Source organism: Mytilus galloprovincialis, chromosome 5 (genome assembly GCF_965363235.1).
Source record: "Mytilus galloprovincialis chromosome 5, xbMytGall1.hap1.1, whole genome shotgun sequence".
NCBI lineage: Eukaryota > Metazoa > Mollusca > Bivalvia > Mytilida > Mytilidae > Mytilus > Mytilus galloprovincialis.
In genome coordinates this window covers 27,665,902-27,692,054 of record NC_134842.1, presented here as the reverse complement: position 1 = coordinate 27,692,054, position 26,153 = coordinate 27,665,902, and the positions used below count along the sequence as shown (strand labels likewise).

The following is a 26,153-nucleotide window of genomic DNA, read 5'->3' as shown; positions in this document are numbered from 1 at the left end:
TGGCGGCCATCTTGGTTGGTTGGCCGGGTCACCGGACACATTTTTGAAACTAAATACCCCAATGATGATTGTGGCCAAGTTTGGTTAAGTTTGACCCAGTAGTTTCAGAGGAGAAGATTTTTGTAAAAGTTAACAGACGACGACGACAACGACGACGACAACGACGACGACGACAACGACGACGACGACGACGACGACGGACGACGGACGCAAAGTGATGAGAAAAGCTCACTTGGCCCTTTGGGCCGGGTGAGCTAAAAACCAACTGGCATATACGGATCATAATGGTGTTCTGCGGAAAAATTTATCGATTTTTAAGAGCTAAATTGCCAGCGCGTCATCCTTGCAATGGCTTCCATTTTAACGATTGCAAAAAAAAAAAAGTTTTACGAAGTAGAATCCTGATTTTATCAATGCTATTTCATGTTTAGGCTGGTCATACCCGAATTGATGCTTACTTATGTTACGTTTAGTTCTATTAACTTTATGGTGTGTCTTAATGAACATTTGACATGTTTTATCAACCAGGGAATTAGAAATGTAGACATATCAGTGGTCATGTGTGTATTTAGTATTCAATTTAAATGAAATGTTTAATGACATATATATGAATAACTCTTCTCCTCTCCAATTTTTTCGACTAACCGGGGCTTCAAAATCGATTCTCTCGATGTTTTTATTCTCAGATTTAAGGGTTTCACGCGGTTGAAGTTTTAACGTATTGTTCTTTAAAAATTCAGATTTTCATAATTTTACACTTAATGGAATTGACGTTTTTTTTTTGTTTTGACTTGGGAACTAGGAGTTCAACGGTTGCGTTATTAGCAACACACAGGGTGCCACGTGTGGAGAATCTGATATCACCTTTTTTTTAAATGGTTTGTATGTTGTACTGTTATACCACTGCCCCAGGTTATGGGAGGGTTGAGATCCCGCTAACATGTAAACCCCCGTCACATTATGTATAAATGTGTCTGTCCCAAGTCAGTAGCCTGCCATTTAGTGGTTTTTGTTTGTTTCTCTGTTACATATTTGTTTTTTGTATATTTTTTATACTTTAATTAGGCCGTTTAACTTAGTTTTCTCGTTTGAATTGTTTTACATTGTCATGTCGGGACCTATAATAGCTGATAATATATATACGGGATGGGATTTGATCATTGTTAAAGGACGTACGGTGACCTACAGTTGTTAATTTCTGTGTCATTTTGGTCTCATGTGGAGAGTTGTGTCATTGGCAATCAAAAAAAGTAAAATCACAAAAAAAACTGAACTCCGCGGAAAATTTAATCTTTAAGTCCCTTCTCAAATGGCAAAATCAAATGACAAAACACATCAAACGAATGGCCAACGACTGTCATATTCCTGACTTGGTACAGGCATTTTCAAATGTAGAAAATGGTGGACTGAATCTGGATTTATAGCTCTAAACCATTCACTTAAATGACAGTCGCATCAAATTCCGTCAAACCACTTCTCCTTTTTTCATTGTCAGTTTATTTTTGACGTATTAATTTAAATGTCCCTTCGGTATATGTTGCATCTATTTTATCAGAAAAGGATTGCTTATGTTGATAATTTGGAATTCGGAATTTCAAGTTACAAATCTTAACTATTTCGTATGTGCTGATAATATTTTTTCAGTATACATCTTCTGTATTCATGATAGAATATCAAAGACCTCGCACTAATTTCGGTAGTTAAAAAAACCTCTAAAACCGCCAATCTTCAATTTTATATTTCGTGTTACGTTTATGTTATATATTTTTGAGTATAATACCATTATCCATTCTTGACTTTTTCTAATATATATATATTATCTATATTTATATGTAAGTGTCATTAAATATTTGTTATCCCAATCAGCTGATACTTTGATAAACATTCGAATGGACAAAACACCTGAAAGTTTTACAAGAGTTATTCTATTTATAAGGACTAACATTGGCTTGTTATCCCAGTGCCGATTTCAGTCGTTCTTCTTCATGACTCTGTTTTACCTCTTTTGATCTGGGCGTCACATATGACTCTTAAGTAGCAGAAACGCGCGTTTGGCGTATAAAGTCATAATCCTGGTACCTTTGATAACTATTTACACCACTGGGTCGATACCAATGCTAGTGGACGTTTCGTCCCCGGGTTTATCACCAGCCCAGTAGTCAGCACTTTGGTGTTGACATGAATATCAATTGTATGGTCATTTTGATCAATTTCCTGTTACAAAACTTTAAATTTTTTGAACAAATCAGGATTTTCTTATCCTAGGAACAGACTACCTTAGCCGTATTTTGCACAGTTTTTGAAATTTAAGATCATCAATGCTCTTCAACTTTGTACTTGTTTGGCTTTTTAACTAACTACTTTGATCTTAGCGTCAATGATGAGACTTATATAGACGAAACGCGTGTCTGGCGTATTAAATCACAATCCTGGTACCTTAGATAACTATTTGGACAGTTGTGAGTTAAAGACAAACCATCTATTGAAGGCCAAGTAGTGTGAACAAGCACGAGCGTTACATATTAACTAAGATAGTTTTACGCTATAAGACTGAGCAAGGGATGTTTCTGTTGAGAAATGGAAAGTTAAAATCATCATGTTTGTCAGACATTCAAAAATGGAGTCGTTCTTTTGTGACAGTGTCGAGGAAAAGATCAATGCTGAGATAGAGTACAGATTTTGCTTTCTGTTTAGTATCCTCAATATCAATTTCATAGGATATATGAGATGCAAGCACACATTCAAATGATTGTTGTCTCTTTGACATATTCCCCATTTTCATTCTCAAATTTATCAATATAAATAAAAATGAAGTTAAAACTTTGCAAAATGCACAATTCTTTCAATTTTTTACTTATTGCTATTAGTTTCTTTATGAGTTCTCCTTGTGTGTGTTTACAAGAACAAATCTGTCAGTAGTCGTGTACAATAAATACGTACACATTGGGATATCGCTGTCTTTTGTACGATTTGGTAATTACAGAATATTTTGGATCGTGGGTTGCAGTTTTTGGTGGGGTTCGTGTTGCTTGTTCTTTAGTTTTCTATGTTGTGTCATGTGAACTATTGTTTGTCTGTTTTTTTTTTTTTTCAATTTTAGCCATGGCGTTGTCAGGTTATTTTAAATTTATGAGTTTGACTGTCACTTTGGTATCTTTTGTCCCTCTTTTGCAGCCGAGGTTTCCATTCACCTTTTAGGTCCAAAAAAATTCAAATCTTCGTTTTTGAAAACATCTACAGTTCATTATTGATCTATGAGTTTGAATGTCCCTCTGGTATCTTTCGCCCCTCTTCTGCAATGGGCGATGATTGTCAAGAAAAATCTATAATGAAATGGAGACTTCTGTTTTAACTAGCACTGGGGCTTTGAAAAAAAATCCTTTTTTTTTTAATTTGGTCATTCTTAAACGGTATGATAAAAATATAAATTCAATGTCATATTATGTCAAAAGTGCCTAGTAACTCTAAATCTTTATGATTTGATCAAATACATTGCAATCTGCATCAAATCAAATTTGTATCGTTATTTTTTTGCATCACAACTACACTGAAACTGTATGAAAATTAAAGGAACCCACGTTTCAAATTACTATTAAATGTGTCTGTATTATAAAATGTACATATTGATACTACTGTTGTATCACATTTTTGTTTTCAATAATTTATGGTGTTCGCAATATAATACATTGACTTCCTCATTTGAAAGTATGGGTTATCATAGATTCAAGTACCTAGATGTCCGTCCTTATTCCTGTTTCACATAAATTGATTAGATCAGTTATCATGGTCATGACAAATAAAATTACAATAACAAAAACAAAAACGTCCTTATTCCTGTTTTTACATAAACTAATTAGGTGAGTTATGCGGGAAATAAGTACTTAAGCGGCCGTCAATCTTATTCATTTTATTTAGATTCATATTTTTTTTCAATATTCGGCAAGTCCTGATGTTATAAAAAAAAAAACAATGGATCGTCCATTAGCTGGTCATGAGAAGCACTTTTTTTATTATTTTGGTGTACATATGAAAGTTTGGAACTTCAGTCCCCAACCTGTATCATTATCTATATCCGATACCGAATATGAGAGAGACACTGCTTAAAAATTGACAGATTGTGCTTGCATACCAGCAGACGGTTCTCATTGTCCGAACTTGGTTGCGCTCTAACTAGAGTTTTTATTGTTCCAAAAAAATTACTTATCTATATCTAGAATAACCTTCATTTCAATTTTCCCTCAATTATAATAAATTTCAAAATTTAAGATGTGATATCTTACATTATCACTTATATCTTAATAGACAAATAGTGCAAAGAATAAGCTTTAAGTACAGTCGCAGGTCCTGCAAAAGCGCAGGGATATATACAATTATCTTGCATTGGTAACATTAAGGCAACTATAGATGATAAAATATCATTACAGCTCTTCTATAAAAGCATGCAACGCAAACCATTGATTAACTTGCTTGCTATGTTTGTTTGGATGTTTGTAAACAATAGGTAGTAGTTTGTTTACTATTAACTGGAATTTGATTGGGCAATAAACATTAACGTCAATTCATGTCCAATCAAATCCCAGTATATAATGAAACTCCGCCTTCCTATTGTTTGCAAACTTCCAAGCAAACATAGCAAGAAAGTTGACCAAAGTTTTGTTGTGTGCATGCTTTTATAGAACAGCTGTAATCAATTAACAGTGCAAAGCAAGGTAATAAAAACTGAGGGAATTACACGTACTCAAAAGAGTGTGGGAATTGGTGTGTCGACAAAGTTGACGTCTCCTGGTATTCATGCAAATCAGCACTCTAGTCAAAATGTAATAACAGGGAATAGGAAAGAAATGATAAACGTACAGATTCGACGACTATTCAACTATCTCAAAATCTAAGACTCCATTAGAAAATATTTATCTTAGCTGTATTTGGCAAAACATTTAGGAATATTTGGTCCTTGATGCTTTTCAACTTCGTACGTTAGTTTGCCGTTTTAACTTTTTTTTATTCGAGCGTCACTGATGAGTCTTTTGTAGACGAAAAGCATGTCAGGCGCAAATAACAAAATTTCAATCCTGGTATCTATGATGAGTGTATTTACCTAGTTTGTTGAGAAAATCGACATTTCGTATTAGCCATATTTGTAATGGTGGTGTAAAAATCATGAGGTGTCGATCTTCCTCATAACTTTTTTGGAGTAGTTTTTGTGAAGGAGCAGACCGCTCACGGTTTACGAACTCTACATGGTGAGAATATGCTCGAGTGTAACTTTTAAACTGATTTATGAAAACGCCGTTGGATGCGGCTGAGGGAATTTATTGTTGCGAAATAGGAAGTTGATGAATATAATGTTAAATTCATAATGTTTGTCAAAGATTGTAATTTTAAGGCGCCCATCAATGTCAATATCGAGAGAAAGATCAAGATTGTTCTTGATAGTTTTCGTCGTCACAAACGATTGATTTGAACATCTGTAGAGTACATGTTTCATAACTGGATAATTGTTAATTATGAATAGGGTCATATAAACTCTATATAATGACACTGGATGCATAATAGATAGATATTAGTTTTTTTCTCTAATTCTACGGAAATTTAACACTTCCCAAAACCAAAAGTATAAAAATATTTAATCTATATGTGGTTACCGGTGATCTCAGAAGATGATTGGTTTATTTTAAGGGTCGTAACCTTTATCAGCTCCCTGATATGCTAACAGTTGTAAATGAAACTGACAACTTTGTGGAATGTGGAAGGCACTGGGAGAGGATTTTCGTTGAAAAACAAGTCATTAGATAAGCAGCTTCTTACATAGTTTCTCGTGGATTATCGGATTTATCCAATCTTGGACTTTAAAATTGATAATTTAACTATCTCGATTGTACAAATCCGATAATCCACTGGTATCAATGTAAGAAACTGAAAAAAATACACTTAACGTTAAATGCCAGTTCTCGATAGAATAGTGGATTACATATTTAGAATGAATGTTAATATAGTTTTGTACTTATTTCTTTTGAACATGTTTATCCTTTCATCAAGTTTCATATTGTAGAACTGTTCTCAAAGGATGCCTCAATTTCATTGCAGAAAATATTCTTTGATAATATAAATTCCTATTTTCAGATACAGTTAAATGAATTATTACATTGGTTGCAATGAGTTACATTGATTTCCGAGCAAAAACCTATAATTTTAAATCCTCTGATATCATAAAAGAATAGGCGTTGTCTAGACGTTGATAAAGTCGGATAAAAAAAATTGTGATTGCAAAGACGATACAGTTCCTTACATTTTCTACTTTAATTTCATTAAAAAGACCATTTGCCATTGTAATAAAAAGAATAACTATTTAAAGAATTCAAATAGAGAAAAATATGCAACGAGTGACCGAACAACACATTAATTCACGAATGTGTGTAGCGCATGAGTTAATTATAAGTGTTGTTTGGTCACCAATTGAATATTTTTCGATTAGTTTTTCTATAAGTATTTTGGGAAAAACCTACAATTACCCTATAGTCAATACAGATATCGATGTTGATCTTCATCTTCATCTTCAACGGTTTGTACTTATACATCCTCGGATTTTAAAAGTTTGAATTTGAGCGTTCCTGATGAAGGTAAATCCAGAAAAGCACTTCGGACGCATGAAATTATTGAACCTGTTGTTTTCAATTTTTTACATCACTGGGTTGATACAATGTACCTCTGGGGTGGATTATTAGTCCTCTAGGGTATCATCAGCTCAGTTTTCAGTACTTCAGTAGTGACATAATTTAACAAAGCTTTCTAGAAATTAAGAGTTTATATATTTTTAAATCATTAAGAAACTACGGTTTAAACTCTATCAGGTAAAATTGACCTTATATGAACATGGCTATTTGTTTTAGGTATTTTTGTCATATACAATGTAGCTCTTCAACGGTTTTGGTCCTTAAACATCTTCGGATTTCAAATGTTTGAATTTGAGCGTTCCTGATGAAGGTAAATCCAGAAAGGCACTTCGGATGCACGAAATTATTGAACCTGTTGTTTTCAATGTTTTACATCACTGGGTAGATACCTCTGCTGCTGGACTATTATTCCCCAAGGGTATCATCAGCTAAGTTGTCAGTACTTCTGTAGTGACATGATTTAACAAACCTTTCTAAAATTGTCTGTTTATAAATTTTTAAATTATTAAGAAACTAAGGTTTCAACTCCCTCAGGCAAAGTTGACCTTAGATGAATTTGGCTATTTGTTTTAGGTAATTTGATCATATAGCTCTTCAACAGTTTCGGTACTTTACTAACTACTGATATTATGTTGATAGTCCTGAATATAAAGCTTAATTACACTGTCACATAAACTTAACATAAACCAAAAAAACCTAAACATTGACCAATGAACCATGAAAATAAGGTAAGGGCAGATGAACCATGCCAGGCAGATATGTACAGCTAACAAATCTTCCATACAACAAATATAGTTGACCTTTTGCTTATAGATTGAGAAAAACAGACCAATACACAAAAACTTAACACTGAGCAATTAACCATGAAAATGAAGTCAAGGTCAAATAAATCCAGCACGACTGTCATATAGATCATTAAATATTTCCATACACCAAATATATTTGAACTATTGCATATAGTATTAGAAAACAAAGCCAAAACTGAAAAACTTAATTTTGACCACTAAACCATGCAAATGAGGTCAAATTCAAATGACACCTGCCAGCTAGACATGTTAACCTTACCATCATGCCATGCACCAAATATAGTGGACTTATTGCATACAGTATATGAAAAAAAGACCAAAACACAAAATCTTTAAACTGATCAATGAACCATGAAAATGAGGTCAAGGACAAATAAAACCGGCACAGACACCAAATATAGTTGACCTGTTGCATATAGTATTAGTAAAAAGACAACTCAAAACTTAAATAAAACCACTGAACAATGAAAATGAGGCCCAGGTCAGATGACACCTGCCAGTAGGACATGTTCACGTTACAGTCCTTCCTCACACAAAATATACTAGACCTATTGCTTATAGTATCCGAGATATGAACTTGACCACCAAAACTTAACCTTGTTCACAAATCCATGAAATGAGGTTGAGGTCAAGTGAAAACTGTTGACCTTGCAAGGTATGCACATTAGACTTAGGGTAATTGTAATTGTAATCGTTAATCAGCTGTAATTGATTACTATTTTTCAAGTAATCAGTGTAATCATTAATCAGCCAAAAATCTGATTACATGTAATTTAATTTAATCAATTACTTTTCAAAATACCCTGTAATCATGATTACTTTTTGATTACATTCTGATTACAATGAAAAAAATCTAAAATTGTGTTTTTGGTCATTAAATGAACCTCTTTGTTATTCATATATATGATAAATTTTAAACATACTAAAATGGTTTGGTTACTTCAAGCATGTCTACTTCAGTAAAAAATAAAGTCACAGTACTGAAAAGTCATCATTAGCCTAAGCAGAGACATATAATACAATTATATATCTTTTTGGTAAAAGATATTGTACATACATGTATATTCATCGTTTTATAGTGATCTTTATATTATTTTTTGATAATAACTGTTATATATTCAAGTAATACTTTTCTTTAACCCTGAATTTTAATCTTTTGTTAATTTTTGTGATTTTTGTCAACTTTGAATTGACAGGTAGGAGACTAATTAATGTTTGTTTTTATTGCAATTACCAATTGAGTATAGCTGTAGGGGAATTTATAGGATAAAAGATAAATCAGACATGAAAATTTATCTAATTAGCACATTAATTAAAAGTTGGACAAATATGTTGTTTAATTTTTTTTTGTATTTGGACTGGACATGTAAAATGCAATGATTTTTAGTACTTACATATTGTTTACAATTTGATTAAACATTTCTATTAAAATTTAACATAGTTTTAACTGGTAACTTTATTTCATCCATATTTAAACTTCCATAAACTGCAACTTGGAATACATATAAATTATGAAAGAGCGGTCAGAAGACAAACAAAAAACTCTTGATTATGATATATCTTTATTAAATTCAATTCAAAATAATTCCGAGATCATTGGTGATAAAGTGTTATGTATATATATGTAGTGAAATTTGGTGTTTATTTAAATAAATGAAGTTTAATTTGAAGTTATCATTTTATAATTGAACCAAATGAAATACTTTCTCAAAAATGCTATAGTTATATTGAACATTTATTCATTTTCATTCAAAATGTTTTGTTTTTAAATTTATTGTAATCAGATGTAATCATGATTACTTTGTCAATGTAATCATTAATTTAATCAGATACTTTCAGAAATGATGTAATCATTAATTTAATTTAATCTTACAAATGACAAAGTAATTGTAATTTAATCAATTACATTGAAAGTAATCGGACCCATCACTGATGCACATACCAAATATAGTTATCATATTACTTATAATAAAAGAGAATTTAACTTAACAAAAAATCTTAACTTTTTTTTCAAGTAGTCACTGAACCTTGAAAATGAGGTCAAGGACATTGGACATGTGACTGACAGAAACTTCCTAACATGAGGCATCTATATACAAAGTATGAAGCATCCAGGTCTTCAACCTTCTAAAATATAAAGCTTTTAAGAAGTTGGCTAAAGCCGTCGCCGATCACTACCCCTAAGTCCAGCTTTCTGCAACAAATGTTGCAGGTTTGACAAAAGTAATTTAATAAACAAATGTAAAACATAAAAATTGTAATAAACTAAGGAGATTTTATTTATCAACTAGATATGATTTGTATGTGGTAAAGATTTAAGTCATTGTAAGGTAAACTAGCTGGAGATTTGCTCATCAGGTCTTGTCCTTCTCCTGCCTTTGGGAAAGCTATCACATCTCTAATTGATGGTGTTCTACATACCACTGCTAACAATCTGTCTAAACCTACAAAACATGAAAGATTAAGAGTAAGCGTTTAGTTTAAAATCAATGTGTGCGTTCTTTTTTAATTTACTGTAATTAAGCCTTTTAACTTTTCGTGGTGGGTCTTTTATCTTCATAATTAACTTAATAGAAATCAAGCATCGTCTGCGCTATGAAGCAGCAAATCTGACTTCAATGGTCATATATGTAAATTATTACTGGTACACTTAGTCATTTTTTTGTACATTTTAAATCAACACCGTTGTTGGAATCTATATAAACACAAAATGGAAGGGATATACATGTGACTTGGTTAAAATGTCTTTTACTGTAATCAATACTTTTCAAACAGGATCATGTTGGTTTATTTTAAAAAGCTAGTTAGATTTTTGTAGATAGTTGACTATTTGCCAATCATACTATAAATACTGTATCACTCTATCCTTATATTGTAAATGTCAATAATTCTTTTAGATAACTGAAATAAAGTTTTCACACATAGTCCTAAATTTGTTTCTTCAGATTTAATTCATTTGATTTAGTTTCAGTTGAACTATTTGAGTTTGGAAACTTTAACTGACAATACAAGTTTTGAAAAAAAGTTCCCCCATACTTACAGCTCTCAAAATTCTGAGATAAAAAGGTTTTGATTTGAAACTGAAGTCTTCATATTGGAGAGAACAGTAGAATGTTAAACAAAACATTTCTTTAAGGTATATTATCTTTCAGGGATGGGGTAATTGAAAATGTGTAATGCATTACAATTCTCCATGTAATTGAATGTAATGTGTAATTGAGCATTATTTTAATTACATGTAATGGTAATTTAATTAATTACATTGAAAAAGCATTGTCATGCTCAATTACTTTTGAATTTCATTTCAATTACATGTACTTCTATGGTGTAAAGCCATTAGGATTTGTGTTTAATAACATAAATTGTAAATTTATATTTATTTTTCAAATATTGATATCATACTTTTTTTTAATATATGAAGTTTTTATATTATTTATTTGAGCCTTTGATTTTTTTTAAAGTCTTATAATTTGAAAAAATGTGAGGATAATATATTAGGGTTGTTCAGGTTTTTAAGAAAGAGACCTTTTAACTAAATAGATTGAAAAGTAATTAATCACCTTTAAACACAAACAAAAAAAGTGTCACTGTGAAAAATTTCTCTAAGACAGTTCATTTAAAATTTAAAATCACTGCACACAATCATTTTGTCAAATTAGTATACACAAAAGGATTACAGAAATAAAAATTTACAGCTATAAAAACAAACAGCAATTAATCAGATTAAAATGTTCAGGGGCAATGTCACTATTACATGTATTTTATCTAACTAGCAAAATATTGCTAAAATGTAGAAATAATATACATTATTTGTACTAAATATTATTTTCAATATTGTGATAGGCCCATTTTTTAATTTATTTATAATTTCTTTATTTATATTATGTTTACTTTAAATGACTTCATTTCTGAGATGTCAAAATACCCCTTGATGTATAGGCAAGTTAATAGGAACCAATTCCCTCTCCTATCAATATGATGATCTTCTGATCATGGAACTTCCATGTTCTGATCAAGCAATATCTTCCACATTAGATCTTGTCGAAAGACTATTTAGAATTGCTGTCAAAGTGTTCAGACCAGAGAGAGTTCAGACTAAATGACATAACATTAAAATAACTAATGATTATCAAATGCAACACTTAAACTATGATTACATGAATATTTTACACATGCATTATATTTACATGCATTATATTTACATGTGTAATATTGTTAAAAAATATCATGATGAAATGTAATGTGTAATTTAATTAATTACTTTAGTAAAGTAATTGTAATTTAATTAATTACATTTCCAAAACTGTGTACTGTGTAATTAGTGTAATTGATCATTTTTGCTTTGTAATTTGTAATTTAATCAATTACTTTCCAATGTAATTGACCCCAAGTTTATTATCTTTAGGTAGAATCAATCACAATATTGAAAATGAAAACAGAGGAATTTATCAAACACCTCTATACTTCTTGATACATTAATTCAAATTAAAAAAAAATAAAAAATAAAATCATAATCTTTAAAGGATCTATGTATCAAAGTGAACTGGTATTTATTTTCATTTTAGGCTTTTCTTATTTGCTTTTTCATGTAAACATGGTATTAGTATCAAAAGTATGTTTTATACTTTCTGCAAGTAATTTTCCATGTGTGACTCATCACATACCTAAAGCAATGCCACCATGAGGAGGGCAACCATAGCTTAGTGCTTCCAGCAGATGTTCTAAATCATCAGTATTTTCCTGCAGCAAAAGAAGGGGAAATACATTACATTAAAAAACACTTTGTAACATCTTATTTTTCATCAGAATTCAACAATTTGAAGGTTTCAGATTACATGTATAGAGACACTATTTTTTGGGGCAAAACCTAACCCATATCAATTTCTTATTTGCATAGAATTACCTGGTTGATTATGTTGCTAAAACCTGTGTTAGCTGATACCCCTCTTATGCATAAAATTGAGCCTAGCAACTTAATGTTGAATATTGCAATTTAAAATAAAGTTGTAGGTCAAGTGAACCCTGACAATAGCATGTTTTCCTAAAATATGATTATTATCTTCCTAAACATAATGTTTTGAACAAATAATTATGCTGGCTGCTGCCTCTGTTTCCAGATTATACCTATGTTTCACATCATGTGACATTTACTGCAAGTGAGTAAAAAAACATCACACGATAAGGTACTTATGAGACCACATGACCTGTAACTTATATTTTGTTGTTTCCTTAAAATTAAAACTGTATCTGGTATCTCTTAAAACTGTAAATATCATTTGACTTCAAATATGATATGAGGTAAGTAAAACAAGAGTCTGTCAAAATTAAACAGCCAAAATCAAAGGTTTTTACTGTATATACATGTTTTATTAAAATCAATAAGGGGCCTTTAATACTGATATAATTGTGTAGGATTGTCGATTTTTCTGGGCATGCCTTAAGGTCAATGGTACTCTCTGGAGGCTCCTCCTTCCTTCACAATTTAAGCTGGCTGACATGACAAACTGTAAATTCAGCATTTGTGTGAGAGGTTTTTATTAATGCGAATAATGCAACTCTGATATCAGATACCTATATATTTTTGTATGCAGATATTCCTAAAATTGCATTAATTAATTAAACTTGACCTTTATTTTGTCATCAGATACAATAAGAAGGAGATACGTCATTGAGAAAGTGAAGAAGGGTATCTGCATGGAAAAAAGCAAAATAGAATTGCAATTTCACCAAAAACAAACAATTAAAAAATTCTTGCACATTGATCTTTTTACCAATTTCACGAAACACTGAATTATGAACCTATTTCACGACTTCACGTGGAATAAAAATGGCAAACATGTGCACAAATATAACCCTTTACAACCCTCACTATTAAGGACATGGTTGATTAATCACATAAACATTTGGGTGTATACTTTTGAAAATATTACCACAAATGCATTAGATTCTGAAATTCTTAATTTTGTTTTTCTATTATTTATGCCAAAATTCAGTTTCTATTACATGATATTCAAGCATAACTTGAAATCCTCTGTCAGAACATATCTCTGTTAGTGCTGTCACCATGACATTCAATTGTAGCATACCTTGAGAACCTCTGTCAGAACATATCTCTGTAAGTGCTCTTGATGTATACGTATAGATCCACCTCCTATTTCAAATCCATTTAACACCAAATCATAATGCTGACTTCGCACCTACAATTCATCAGAAATATTCAATATTAAATTAGCATAATGTTATATTTAGATGTTGATTATGGCGGGAAAGATTTCTTAGTTTGATGTGTGCCAATACAGACAAAATCTCATGGCTTAAACTTGTCAAGAATCAAAACTAGACTTGTGTCACTCACCTGCATCTTGAAAAATGGCCACTTACTAGTGAACATCATCATTAAAGGGAATAACTCTTTTAAGAGCCAATTGACAATTTCAGTCATGTTGACAATAGTAGTTAAATTTTGTTAAAGTTTCTACTTATCTATTACAGCTTTTAAGATATTTTTTAACAAGAATGTGTCCATAGTACATGGATGCCCCATGCACACTATCATTTTCGATGTTCAGTGGACAGTGAAATTGGGTTAAAACTCCTATTTGGCATTAAAATTAGAAAGATCATATCACAAGGAACATGTGTACTCAGTTTCAAGTTGATTGGAATTCAACTTCATCAAAAAATACCTTGAACAAAAACTTTAACCTGAACCAGGACAGACTGACAAACGAATGGACGGACAGACAAACGGACCAAAAGACCAGAAAACATAATGCCCCTCTATTATCGTAGGTGGGGTATAAAAATGTAAAAATTGGGAAAAATCCTCATTAAAAAGGAATTACTTCAATAAGGAATCAAATTAAAAGTTTGGGTCATGCTGACTTACTTGCAAATGTTGTCTTGCTTTTCATTTTTGCTATTTAAATTTCAATCTATGAACTATCATAGTTTTAGCCGACCATGCAAGAGCTGTATTGCTAGTCAAGGTCATTAAAAACTTCCATATATATAATACTTTTCAAGATTATATGCAAATATGCAAAAAAATGGGGGGAAAATCGTCATTAAAGGGCAATAACTTTAATAAGGTGTCGACAGACGATCTTGATTATGCTGAAGTATTTTAAGATCTTGTCTTGCTGATAATTTTTACTGTTAAGTGTTCTTGTCCCTATATAATGCTTTTGAAGACAACAGGCAATAATGAATAACAGGTGCTCCACAGGGCACAGCTTTATACGACTGAAGAGGTCGAAACCCTGAACAGTTGGGGCAAGTATGGTCATGACATTCAAGTTTGATACAGCTCTGAATTTGTTTTTTGATAAAATTTTGGACATAATATGAGTTTCTGATACAAAACAATGTCAAGATCTAACAAATCTATTGCATAATATTGTGCTATCAAAGATTTCTTTTTTCAAAATTTGGAAAAAAATATTGAAAAACACTAACTCCCTCCTTTTTATGCAATTAGTCCAAAACCTGACATTTCTTTATACATAATTTACAAGTAGTGTAAGGGAGGTAAATCAGAACATACACAACTTTGTATGTTAAATTGTTTTTGAGTTAACTGCTTTAAAATTGTCTTAATTGTCCATTGACCAGAAAAACGTAGTTATTCCCCTTTTTTGGCCCTTTTGCCCCTAATTCCAAAGCATTTAGAGCAATAACCCCCCAAAGTCAATACTAACCATTCTTTCATAGATTTGAAACTTTTGGTATAATTTCAGAGAGATTCATACACTTAAACACAAGTTATTGTTTGAAAACTACAAAAATGCTTATTCTGGGCCCCCTTTTTGGCCCCTAATTCCTAAACTATTGGGACAATAACCCCAAAAATCAATTCCACTCTTCATTTAGTGGTATTGAACCTTCTGGTAAAAATTCATAGAGATCCATTCACTAAAACAAAAGTTAGTGTCTGGTCGTATAAAAACATTGGTTAAATTTGTTGTTTAAGAGCTATATCTTTTAAATTATCATTGATGATTGTGGCCAGGTTTGGTTTAATCTGGTCCCAAAGTATCAGAGGAGACGATCTTTGTAAAAGTTAACCAAGGCAGACGCCAAGTGATGGTAAAAGCTCACATGACCTTTCCATGAGCTTAAACTCCCCCCATACATTTCTTTGTAGCACAGTTAAAAGGAGGCATTTGAGAAAAACTGAAACATTACAAACAAATACTTTGTCAAACATTTAAAACTTGATATCTTGTAATCGTGTATTACTACTAATGAATAGATGTGCCTTTTGATGGACTGTAAGTGCTAGTTGGTGTTACTAGTTAGGTAGCTACTGACAGGTCAAAAAGATTTGCATTATTGCGCTTTAATAGGATTGGGCTATTATAATTTGACTGCAGAAAAACATACCATTTCTGGATGTGTTTTTACAAGTTCAACATCATCTGGATGTGGTGCTGTGAAAGGATGATGGGCAGATTCTAATCCTTCTATAAATAGAAAACACAAGTAAAAAAAAAAAAAAAAAATTTCTAACAGGTATGCATATATATAAAAATATACATTCTACCACTGCATCGACTGTCATACAATATTTCTCCATTTAAAAAAGTCAAATTTTCATTTTTTTGATATATGTCAAGCTTTTTTCTAAGTAGTTCAAATTTTACCCTCAAGAGTTGAGAAATATTGTATTGCATGTGAACTTCAATAAGATCTGTTCTTTACATTTGACGTCATCATGATTGGTTGTCTTTTTGTGAATTCACAATTCAGAGGAAAGCAATAAAATTTGATGTATTTTTTTCAATTATGACCAACTGAGATCAATGAACAATGCTTTGATGAAAAACAAATAAATCAATCGGTCAGGAATGTTATAAATCAGGGGTGAATAAGAGAAATATCTTTATAATTTAATAATGCATTCCTTTTTTTAATACTAAATTATTCATAATATTTTTAAACATGTCCTAACAGATTTTCATGAAGATTTTAATGAATCTGTGGTATTACAAGATCAGTGATACTTCATTATTAATATTGAATATCAGTGGAATTTTTCTAATATATAAAAACAATATACTAACTATTGTTTGGTTAATCATGCTAAATGTACAGTGGCATACATTACAAGCACTTTAAATCAATTTACATTTAACATGTTTAACTTCATTTAAATTATGTGTGTACCATGATTGAAATCTGTTGTATTTGTTAATAATAAAGTTAACGCCTTTTAAATATTCAATGATTTTTAACCTTATGGTTATTTGTGCAAATTCCAGGACACTTAAATTTTAATGTTAAATTTTCATGATTACTTATTTTAACTGATTGACCAAATGTGGAGACAGATTGCTTTAACTGTACCTCATAACAAGTCACAATTTTAAAGGAAGATGTACACAACAAAGAAAAATGAATGTAAATTCAGAAATATGTGCAGTGCTTTTATCATTGGGTCAATTGAAATTAGAGATTTTGCAAAATTAAACACTCATTTTTTTTAATTTTAAAAGCATTATTCATTTGCTACATTTCTATAAGGTGTTATATCAAATCACACATATTTAACCATTGTTCATCAATTACACTTTATTACTACCACTGGGTCGATGCCTCTGCTGGTGGACTATTAGTCCCCGAGGGTATCACTTCGGTACTGGCATGAACATACAAATTTTTGTGTTATTAAAATTTGCTGTTACAAAATATTAGAAATTATTATAAATTAAGGAATGTATCTCCCTCATGCAAAGCTCTGATTCCTTTCACAGATTTGGCTATACTTTTTGGACCTTTTGGATTATAGCTCTTCATCTTTTATATAAGCTTTGGATTTCAAATATTTTGGCCACGAACATCACTGAAGAGACATGTATTGTCGAAATGCGCATCTGGTGCAAGAAAATTGGTACCGTTAATTTTATTACAATTATAAATGCTGGAAAATAATGTAATTCTATATAACAGTATTCTTACTCTGAGCCAATCATTCATGTTAGAAATGAAGTCAATAACAATTTTAAAATTAAATCCCCCCAAATGGCTTCCTTTGAATTCTAGTTAATTCATTTGTTGCAATACAATACTGTTTGCGAGTACATTGGAATGTCACCACTTGGGAGTTATTGCCATTTTTAAACAAATTCAAAGATTTTTTTCATTGATAGCAAATTATAGTGTCGCTTACATAAATAGATGTCACCTGATGAGTTTTTTTTAAAAATAAAATGCACTCTAATTAAGACTACACAATAACACAATACCTCCTTCTTCTTTTGGCAGAAATAATGGGAAATCTGTAACCCACAGAAAATCAAATCTATCTTCATCTATTATTTGTACCCCTGAAATGGAATAAAATATATTCATCATTAAAACAACTGACACATTTTTTGATTCGAGCGTCACTGATGAGTCTTTTGTAGACAAAAAGGGCATCTGGGCCGCATTCAATATAGTAGCAGCTACGTAGATTTTGACTATTGAACGTGTAGCTATAGACTAGTTGTTACATAGATATTGATAGCTGCTACGTAGCTGCTACAATATTGAACTCAACCCTGGTGTTAATATAAAATTTCTAGCCTGGTATCTATGATGAGTTTATCATATGCTGCTAATTCTTTAAGAATTAGAAATATGAAGCTTAGTCTTTTGCTATTTTTATTACAGTCATATAAATCTTTACTCTCAAATTTAAAATTCATATACATGCACTGATAACTATTTTTTTAGAAACTAATCACCTGTATTTTCAAAGCTCTTTTTCAAAAGAATGTACTTTTCTATGGTATAAGCTTAAATGAGTACTAAAGACAGACACCAGTTAAACTACCAGTCTAATAATCAACAAGAAGTTTGCTACATTTATTGGCAGCTTTCATCTAAAACAAAGCTAAGAATCCCTAAATAAGTTAATCAACAATGTCAAAAGAGCCATTTTCTAGTATTCAATTGATCAAATCTCTATATTTACAAACAACTACAGCAAGGACAAAATGTTAATGTACTGTGGATTCATTTGTATTTGTGGGATTCAAATGTTCTTAGATTTCCTGGGTGAAGAAACCATAGATTTAAATTTTAAATTAACTATAATTTTTTCGATAGTTCAGTATGGAGATCTTCGTTTAAACAAGAAAACAAATATAAATGAAAATATTTTTTTCCAGAATCAATGAAAACTCTTATACACAAAAAATAAATGAATCAACAGTATTATTTTCCACAACTCACCTTTTGATTTTAATGCATTGGCTACAGTTGTTCTTATTTTTCCAAGTGCTGTATGCTAAAATATAAAGTTTGAACCTCTAAGCTAAAACCAAAGCCAATGCACAAATTGGCACTAGATTATGAAAGGTCCAGGACCATTGGAATTTCAGGAGAAAGGCACTCAATAAAAATAACAATGACATATATAAAGCATCAGTTGAAAGAGTGGAAAGTCCTTGACTTTTAAATCTTAGATGAAAATGAAAAATTACACTCCAAGAAAAGACAAATTCCATTCCTCAGACTTGAACCCTGAAAAAAATGGCTCAATTATTCCTGTCTTTTATGTAAATAACTACAACATGTCTTTGTCTCTTTGCTTATAATAATCAAAATTAAAATTTGGTTTAAAGGAGGCTAATTACTTCTCAAATTAAGGGAATTGCAAAACTACAGCTTAATGTACATTAGTGTAGTTAATTAAAATCACATACAATAGAGAATGGAAATGTGGAATATGTCAAAGAGACAACAACCTGAATTAAGAGCAAATAACAGCCGAAGGCCACCAATGGATCTTGAACAATTTACTTACAGGATAGTGCCCTGTGCCATGTGCTAAAACAACTATATCATTGTCTTCTATATTCAGCCGAGACCTAACTTTATCTTTGGTTTCCTCTTTCAGGTATTTTTGGAAAGAACATTTCCATGAGTTCCCATCATTTACTTTTATACTAGTCACTTCCTGAAATGATAAAATAAAATTTGTTAATGATTTAAGAACTATTGAATTGCTATGTAAATATAGATAAACTACTGTGAGTTCCTTTATTTTCGTGGATACCAATGTTTGTGGATTCAGGAAAATTGTATTCCATGGATATTTGATTTCATTGATTTGCAGAAATCTGTATATAAAAATGTAGAGAATTTGTAGGCTGTTGAACAATTTGATTCTTTGTTAACTCTTACCCACAAATTCAACAAAAATTGGTATCCCATTATTAATAATGGTTAATTCACAGTATGCATTGTCTTGAAATTTAATGTAAACTGATTTAAGCTGTAGGCTTAGAAACATGTAGAATGCCAAGCTTTGCCAAGTATTTCTATTCAAAACTCAGTTAAGATTCCATAAATCAAAATTAGTAAAGCAACAAAAAAAATAACTTGAACCTAAAAATTAACATTATCAGAGGGGAGATAATCTTCCATTGTCTCCAATGCAAATAGATGTAAAAGAAGAATTGACTGTGGCAAATTTTTTGTTTAAAAATAAAAGTTAGGTAATTCTTAGCATGGACATATTTTAAAGGCTCTGAAAGCCTTTAAATAATGATAAGTTTAAGGATACAGAATCACAACTACAGTTTATAAACACAATTTACATCCACCAGCTTATACATTTGCCAGAATATGAATGGTGCTTGTTGCTCAAGTATGAATGTCACTTTCATCAATTAAATGTGTCCTCACATGAATGAAATATGGCCCCCTACTCCCTCCCCCTAAAAAAAACAAGCATCACTTCATAAGCTTAAACAAGTATGCTACCTTTTTTCCTCTGTGTATGTAAGTAAAATTTATAACAGTAGCATGATTATGATGCTACTGTATAAAAATGACTTTTTTGAAAACTTAAAATTCAAAAACCAGATACATTTCTACACTTCATATGGCAAACACTATACAATATACTAGGACAAAAATGCCACATATGTGAAACTCAATCATGTACTTTGAAACGCATGTGTCACAGGTGTATCGCAATGACATGTGCAACATGCATGATTCCTGTAACGCATGCAAAACGCACATTGCAAACATGGTAGACATGTGAACGGCATTCCCATTATATCTAACCCTTAAAAAAAGACAATATGGTGTTCTTGTTGTGATTAATCTAAAATCTTATAAATTACCTATTACAAAACATATATGATAATTTATGTACTTACACATTGGTTTTGTATTGTTGGACTAGTGATGATATCATTTAATTCTCTATTTGAAAAGTACTTCTGAAAATAAAATATTCACATAAAAAAGTGTCAAAATTAAAACACATCTCTCTCCATTTTTTAATTCTTCATATCCTCTTTTTGCTCTCTCTTTCTCTCTCTAAAACTAATTCTTTATAAATAAAACACTTGTGGTAAAATAAAATGTCAACCGACTTTTTGTATGTTTCAAGAAATATTTTAGTGACAGCAGCCATCTTTGATGATAGATTCTGTTATATAAAGTAGTTCTACAGAACAATAGGTATACTTCGAACTACATTTTACATTTTACATCGGAGAAAAACATTCACCTGGAAGATTTTGAGTCCTTTTTCTTGTATGTTTCATTTATTTATTAAAATAACTACAACTTTATTTTGGGGTGTATGAGTATTTTTTATCTTTAATTTAGTCATCTATAGTATAAGAAAGTTTATAAAGAGTTATAAACTTAAGATATAAGGAAATTCAATCAATCGTCCTTAAAACAAAAAGAAGGAAAACATAACAATCACAAATTTGATGTTAATCCCTTATGTCATTGATGATGATTATTTAAAGTTAAAACCTCAAACAAATATTTGTAAATACCTACTGTTCCTTTTGGTATTCTAAGACCAATTATCTCCCCTTTATCCTGCTTCAATGTGTTTTCAAAAGAATGTATACCACTAGATGAAAAACTTTCTGATAAATTTACAAGCTGAAAAACAATACAAATAATGAACAATGATTAAGGTACATTGAAAGTTTAAAAAGTAAACAAGAATGTGTCCACAGTGCATGGATGCCTTAATGGCACTACAGACGAATGAGTGGATGGACGGAAAAACAAACAAAGGAACAAACAAACAAACAAAAAAACACACAGACCAAAAAAACATAATGCCCATAAATGGGGCATAAAAAATTGGGACAATAAACTCATCATAGATACCAGGACTAAATTTTGTATATACACCAGACACGCGTTTCGTCTACAAAAGACTCATCAGTGACGCTCGATTCCAAAAAAATTAAAAAAGCCAAATAAAGTACAAAGTTGAAGAGCATTCAGATCCAAAATTCCTAAAAGTGTTGCCAAATACAGCTAAGGTAATCTATGCCGGAGGTAGAAAAGCCTTATTTATTATTTCAAAAAATTCCAAATGACACATAACAATTAAACAACAGAATAGATAAAGCTCACTGGACAGTCTGCAATGATTAACATAAAGTCACATTAAAAACTTAAGTAAGCACAATTTATAGAGTTTTTATTTATCTTAATACAAATGTATACTGTATATTTTCACTCTTTTTTAATGTATTTGCTTTTTTAAGTTTTATTATTTTTCACTGTCTAGTATTTTCCCTAGACAAGTTTCACATGTGATGCCTCATGCATTAATGTTTACCTTTTATATTAGCTATTGCTGTCTTCGTTTATTACGTACACCTACCATTCTTAAAATAACATGAAAACCATGATGTAGTTTTTTCATTTGAATTATTTTTCATTTGTCATTTAGTTTTTTTTATAGCTGACTAATGCGGTAAAGGTTTTGCTCATTGTTGAATGCAGTAGGGTGACCTATATTTGTTAATTACTGTGTCATTTGGTCTCTTGAGAAGAGTTGTCCCATTGGCAATCACACCACAATTTATTTTTCATATTTGAGTCAAACTCAATTTCCTTCAAAAAATATATGGAAAATACTGCAGTCAATACCTAACAGCATTTAAATCACATACTATCTGCAAAAATGCATCACTACAGAGGAATAAATTTTAGTCTTCTTGTTAAATTTTCTCAAATATATATCTCATTTTTGGGTAAAAACTAATAAAAATCATCTCTCCATGGTTTTTGCTGTTCTGGTTAAATGTTTTATTTTTTATACTTTCTTTGATTTAGAATTAGCATAAATAATTAAATAATATAAATGATACATAGATATAGGAAGATGTGGTATGAGTGCCAATGAGACAACTCTCTATACAATTCACAATTTATAAAAGTTAATGATAATAGGTGAAGGTACAGCCTTCAACCTTGAGCCTTTGCTCACACCGAACAGCAAGCTATAAAGGCCCCCAAAAATTACTAGTGTAAAACTATTCAGACGGGAAAACCAACAGTCTAATCTATATAAATACGAGAAATATACATATAGGAAGATGTGGTGTGAGTGCCAATGAGACAACTCTCCATCCAAATAACAATTTAAAAAAGTAAAACATTATAGGTCAATGTATGGCCTTCAACACGGAGTCTTTGCTCACACCGAACAACATGCTATAAAGGGTCCCAAAATTACTAGTGTATAACCATTCAAACGGGAAAACCAACCATCTAATCTATATAAAAAAAACGAGAAACGAGAAACTTATTATATAAATTACAAAAACAAACGACAACTACTGTACATCAGATTCCTGACTTAGGACAGGTGCAAACATTTGCAGCGGGGTTAAACGTTTTAATGGTACCAAACCTTCTCCCTTTTTCTGAAACAATAGCATAACATTACAACATAGAAAAACACACGATAAAATATCAATTGGCAGGTTTAACTCAATCAAAAAACGTAAATTAATACACTATGAACGTATAAATTTGATCTGCCATATCTGAATGCAAATGCACAGTTAATAAAATATTAGGGACATACATTCAAGGTCAAAAAGTTCATTTTTATCATGAAGACTGTCAAAACTTATCAAAATGCATGTGGCTGATCACTATAAATGTAAACCAACTTATTTTTACAGATACTTCATGTCATGTTTAGATATTTTCAGACCACTTGAAGCTAACTTGTGGTTTACTTATTTTCCTGATGTTATTATATGAGAGAGGACCTATGTGGGTTATTTTTCCATCTCGCATAAGTCACGAAAACAAATAGCTTGTAAAAATTTGTTGTTTTACAGTAATCTCACCTTCATGTCATATCTGGTATCAGGTTTGTCTGTTCCATAGTTGTCCATAGCCTCATTATAAGTCATCTGTGGAAATGGAAGAGTTAGCTCCCCTTCTGGCCAGCTATACTGTATTAAATCTTCTATTAAATCCTGTACTTCTCTTTGTGTTGTAAATGACATCTCTATATCTACCTTTAACAATTAATTTCAAAATCATTGCAATTTTCCTTTTTTTTGTTTATGAAAACAAAAACTAAGTCTTTCCATTTTTTAGTGTTGCATCACAAATATTCATATTGCAATAACCAGCATGTTCCTTTCTGCAGATATTTAAGTTAAAAAATTGACATCAAATAGTGATCTGAATAAATAGTATCTTGTACATTACGGGTGTCAAAAACTGCATTTTAAATGGGGAGTTTAGGAGATGAGCCTTTTTTTCTAATTAATCTATTATTCACTTATATCTTTTAAAACCCTTGTGTTAATGGTTTTTTTTCCCCTGACTTTGCAATATGTATGAGTTCATGAGATCCACAAATCTGACAGTTGTCTTTAAAGAAAGTTCAAGATAACATTTACAAATATGTGTTTAAATTTTTTTGAACCACAACAATTTAGATTTTGAAATTCTGCATTGAAATCTGTCTGTTGACCTTATGTTGACCTTGGAATACCAAAATGGCAGACAATTGAAATTATTTTATTTCACATTCAAGGGTCAATTCTGGAAAATTATGGAAGTCTAGTTACCTGAGTAAATTCTGGTTGCCTGTCTGGTTTACTACTCTCATCCCTATAACACTTAGCTATCTGGAAGTACCTGTCTATACCACCAACCATCAACAACTGTTTGAACTAGAATATTAAATTATACATTAATTATCAGATCTTCTTATTTCTATATTAAGCATAATCATTTGTGCAATTTAAAACTGAAATTAGAAATTAAATATTGGTTACACATTTTATTACCTAAAAGATATACAACTCATCTCATTAGTACAACGTTCGGTAAATCTTTAAATAACCGTTGTATTCCAATACACTTTTATTGAACTGAACTCTTTAATTGGATATTGAATATGTACTGATTGATATTTTAGTCTTAGATGCATGATTTTTTTAATAAGTTGTTAATGGCTTTGAACTAGTACTAAATTAGTGTTACAGTGACCACCTCACATTTTGAAATTAAGTGGTGGTCCTTTGTTGTTTTGTACATAAATCAGGCTGTAAGTTTTCTCGCTTGAACTGTTTTACATTTGTCATTTCAGGGCCTTAAATAGCTGACTATGCAACATGGGCTTTGCTCATTGTAGGAGGTGGTAAGTTGACCTATAGGTCTAAAATTCTGTGTCACTTGGCCTTTATTTGAGAGTTGCCTCATAGGCAATTATACCACATCTTCTTATTTCTTATTAAGCATAATCATTTTTAACCCGATTTCAGATGGAAAATAACGGTTATTAATTTGGTGTTGTATGTTTGGTGTCTGGGTAGACAGCCAGCTAACAAACAGTGTTCATGCAATAATTGAAAAACACTTTGACAATATGTTTTAGAATTTAGAAATATAATAATGCATTTGTAACATTTTAGCTTTATTGTTGTTGAGTTGTAGACTTTTCAGTAGCAAAGAGTGATACTTAAATTGATTTTTGTCTTTCCATTTCTGAACCCTACAAAAATCACTAATTTATTAATCTGATCCTATTTGGGGGATCAGATTTGCAAAATACATTTTCATGCAGGAAAATCATTCAGATATTTGTTGTCATTCTGACAGCCTCTTGTTGCAATTTATTCACAAAGTTCATAATATGTTCATTTTAAAACTAAAATTCAAATATTGGTTTAATTATTTAAGGTATATACATTTCATCTCATAAGTACAACAGAAAATCTTTCTTTGTATTCCAATAAACTTTTATTGAACTGAACAACTAGTCCTTGAAAACATACCTGTTGTGGACTCTGAGGCAATGTATAAAATTTGCCTTTCTGTCTTGTTGGAACAACAAACTCTTTAGCTCCCTGAAAGATCAAAACTCTACTTTGTCATTTTCAAACTCAATCTTTACCATCATAAAAATATCCACAACTTTCTAAAGACATCTTTTGTAGCTAAATGTTTAATCTTATTATCAATAATAATATGCAGTACTAAAATAGACAATAATGCCTGCACATTTTTTAATGAACTCCTTTTGAAACCTACATATTTCTCAATCAGCTGCTCAACAGAGGGAGGGGAAAAAGATATTACGTTCACAATGAACCCCCTAAACTTTTTGCATTCTTCAAAGTTATAAAAGGGGCATAACTGTAGAACTGTAAGTACCAAACTGCCCAAATTTGACCTCTGTCCCCTAGTTTAGATTCTTAGCATTGAGTATGAGTTTCATAACATGTGCATGAGGCAAATTTAAGTAAGAGTGTGGAAACAAAAATGGGACAGAAGGAAGGAAAGATGGATGAACAGACAGAAGGACAATACTTAATGACCCCTTTGCCTACAGCAGGGTCCCAAAAACTAGAACAAAACATTATTTATGTTAAAT

At 31.1% G+C, this 26,153-nt stretch overlaps 2 protein-coding genes across 2 annotated transcripts in view; both read right to left on the bottom strand.

Annotated features, from left to right (window-relative positions):
* Nucleotides 1-26,153, bottom strand: part of LOC143075531 (aspartate--tRNA ligase, mitochondrial-like) — a 250,634-nt gene that overhangs the window by 205,794 nt on the left and 18,687 nt on the right. The gene's annotated exons all lie outside the window — the stretch shown is intronic.
* The window catches only part of LOC143076900 (aspartate--tRNA ligase, mitochondrial-like), a 33,082-nt gene continuing 16,659 nt past the window's right edge, over nt 9,731-26,153 (bottom strand). The window contains exons 7-18 of the mRNA XM_076252789.1: nt 25,555-25,626; nt 24,343-24,447; nt 23,608-23,781; nt 21,278-21,385; nt 20,638-20,700; nt 19,272-19,424; nt 18,698-18,752; nt 17,725-17,805; nt 15,863-15,942; nt 13,564-13,674; nt 12,142-12,217; nt 9,731-9,921 (exon numbers count right to left, since the gene is read on the bottom strand). Coding sequence (XP_076108904.1) covers nt 9,761-9,921; nt 12,142-12,217; nt 13,564-13,674; nt 15,863-15,942; nt 17,725-17,805; nt 18,698-18,752; nt 19,272-19,424; nt 20,638-20,700; nt 21,278-21,385; nt 23,608-23,781; nt 24,343-24,447; nt 25,555-25,626 — 1,239 coding nt within the window. The 3' untranslated portion in view covers nt 9,731-9,760. The remainder of the gene's footprint in view (nt 9,922-12,141; nt 12,218-13,563; nt 13,675-15,862; nt 15,943-17,724; nt 17,806-18,697; nt 18,753-19,271; nt 19,425-20,637; nt 20,701-21,277; nt 21,386-23,607; nt 23,782-24,342; nt 24,448-25,554; nt 25,627-26,153) is intronic.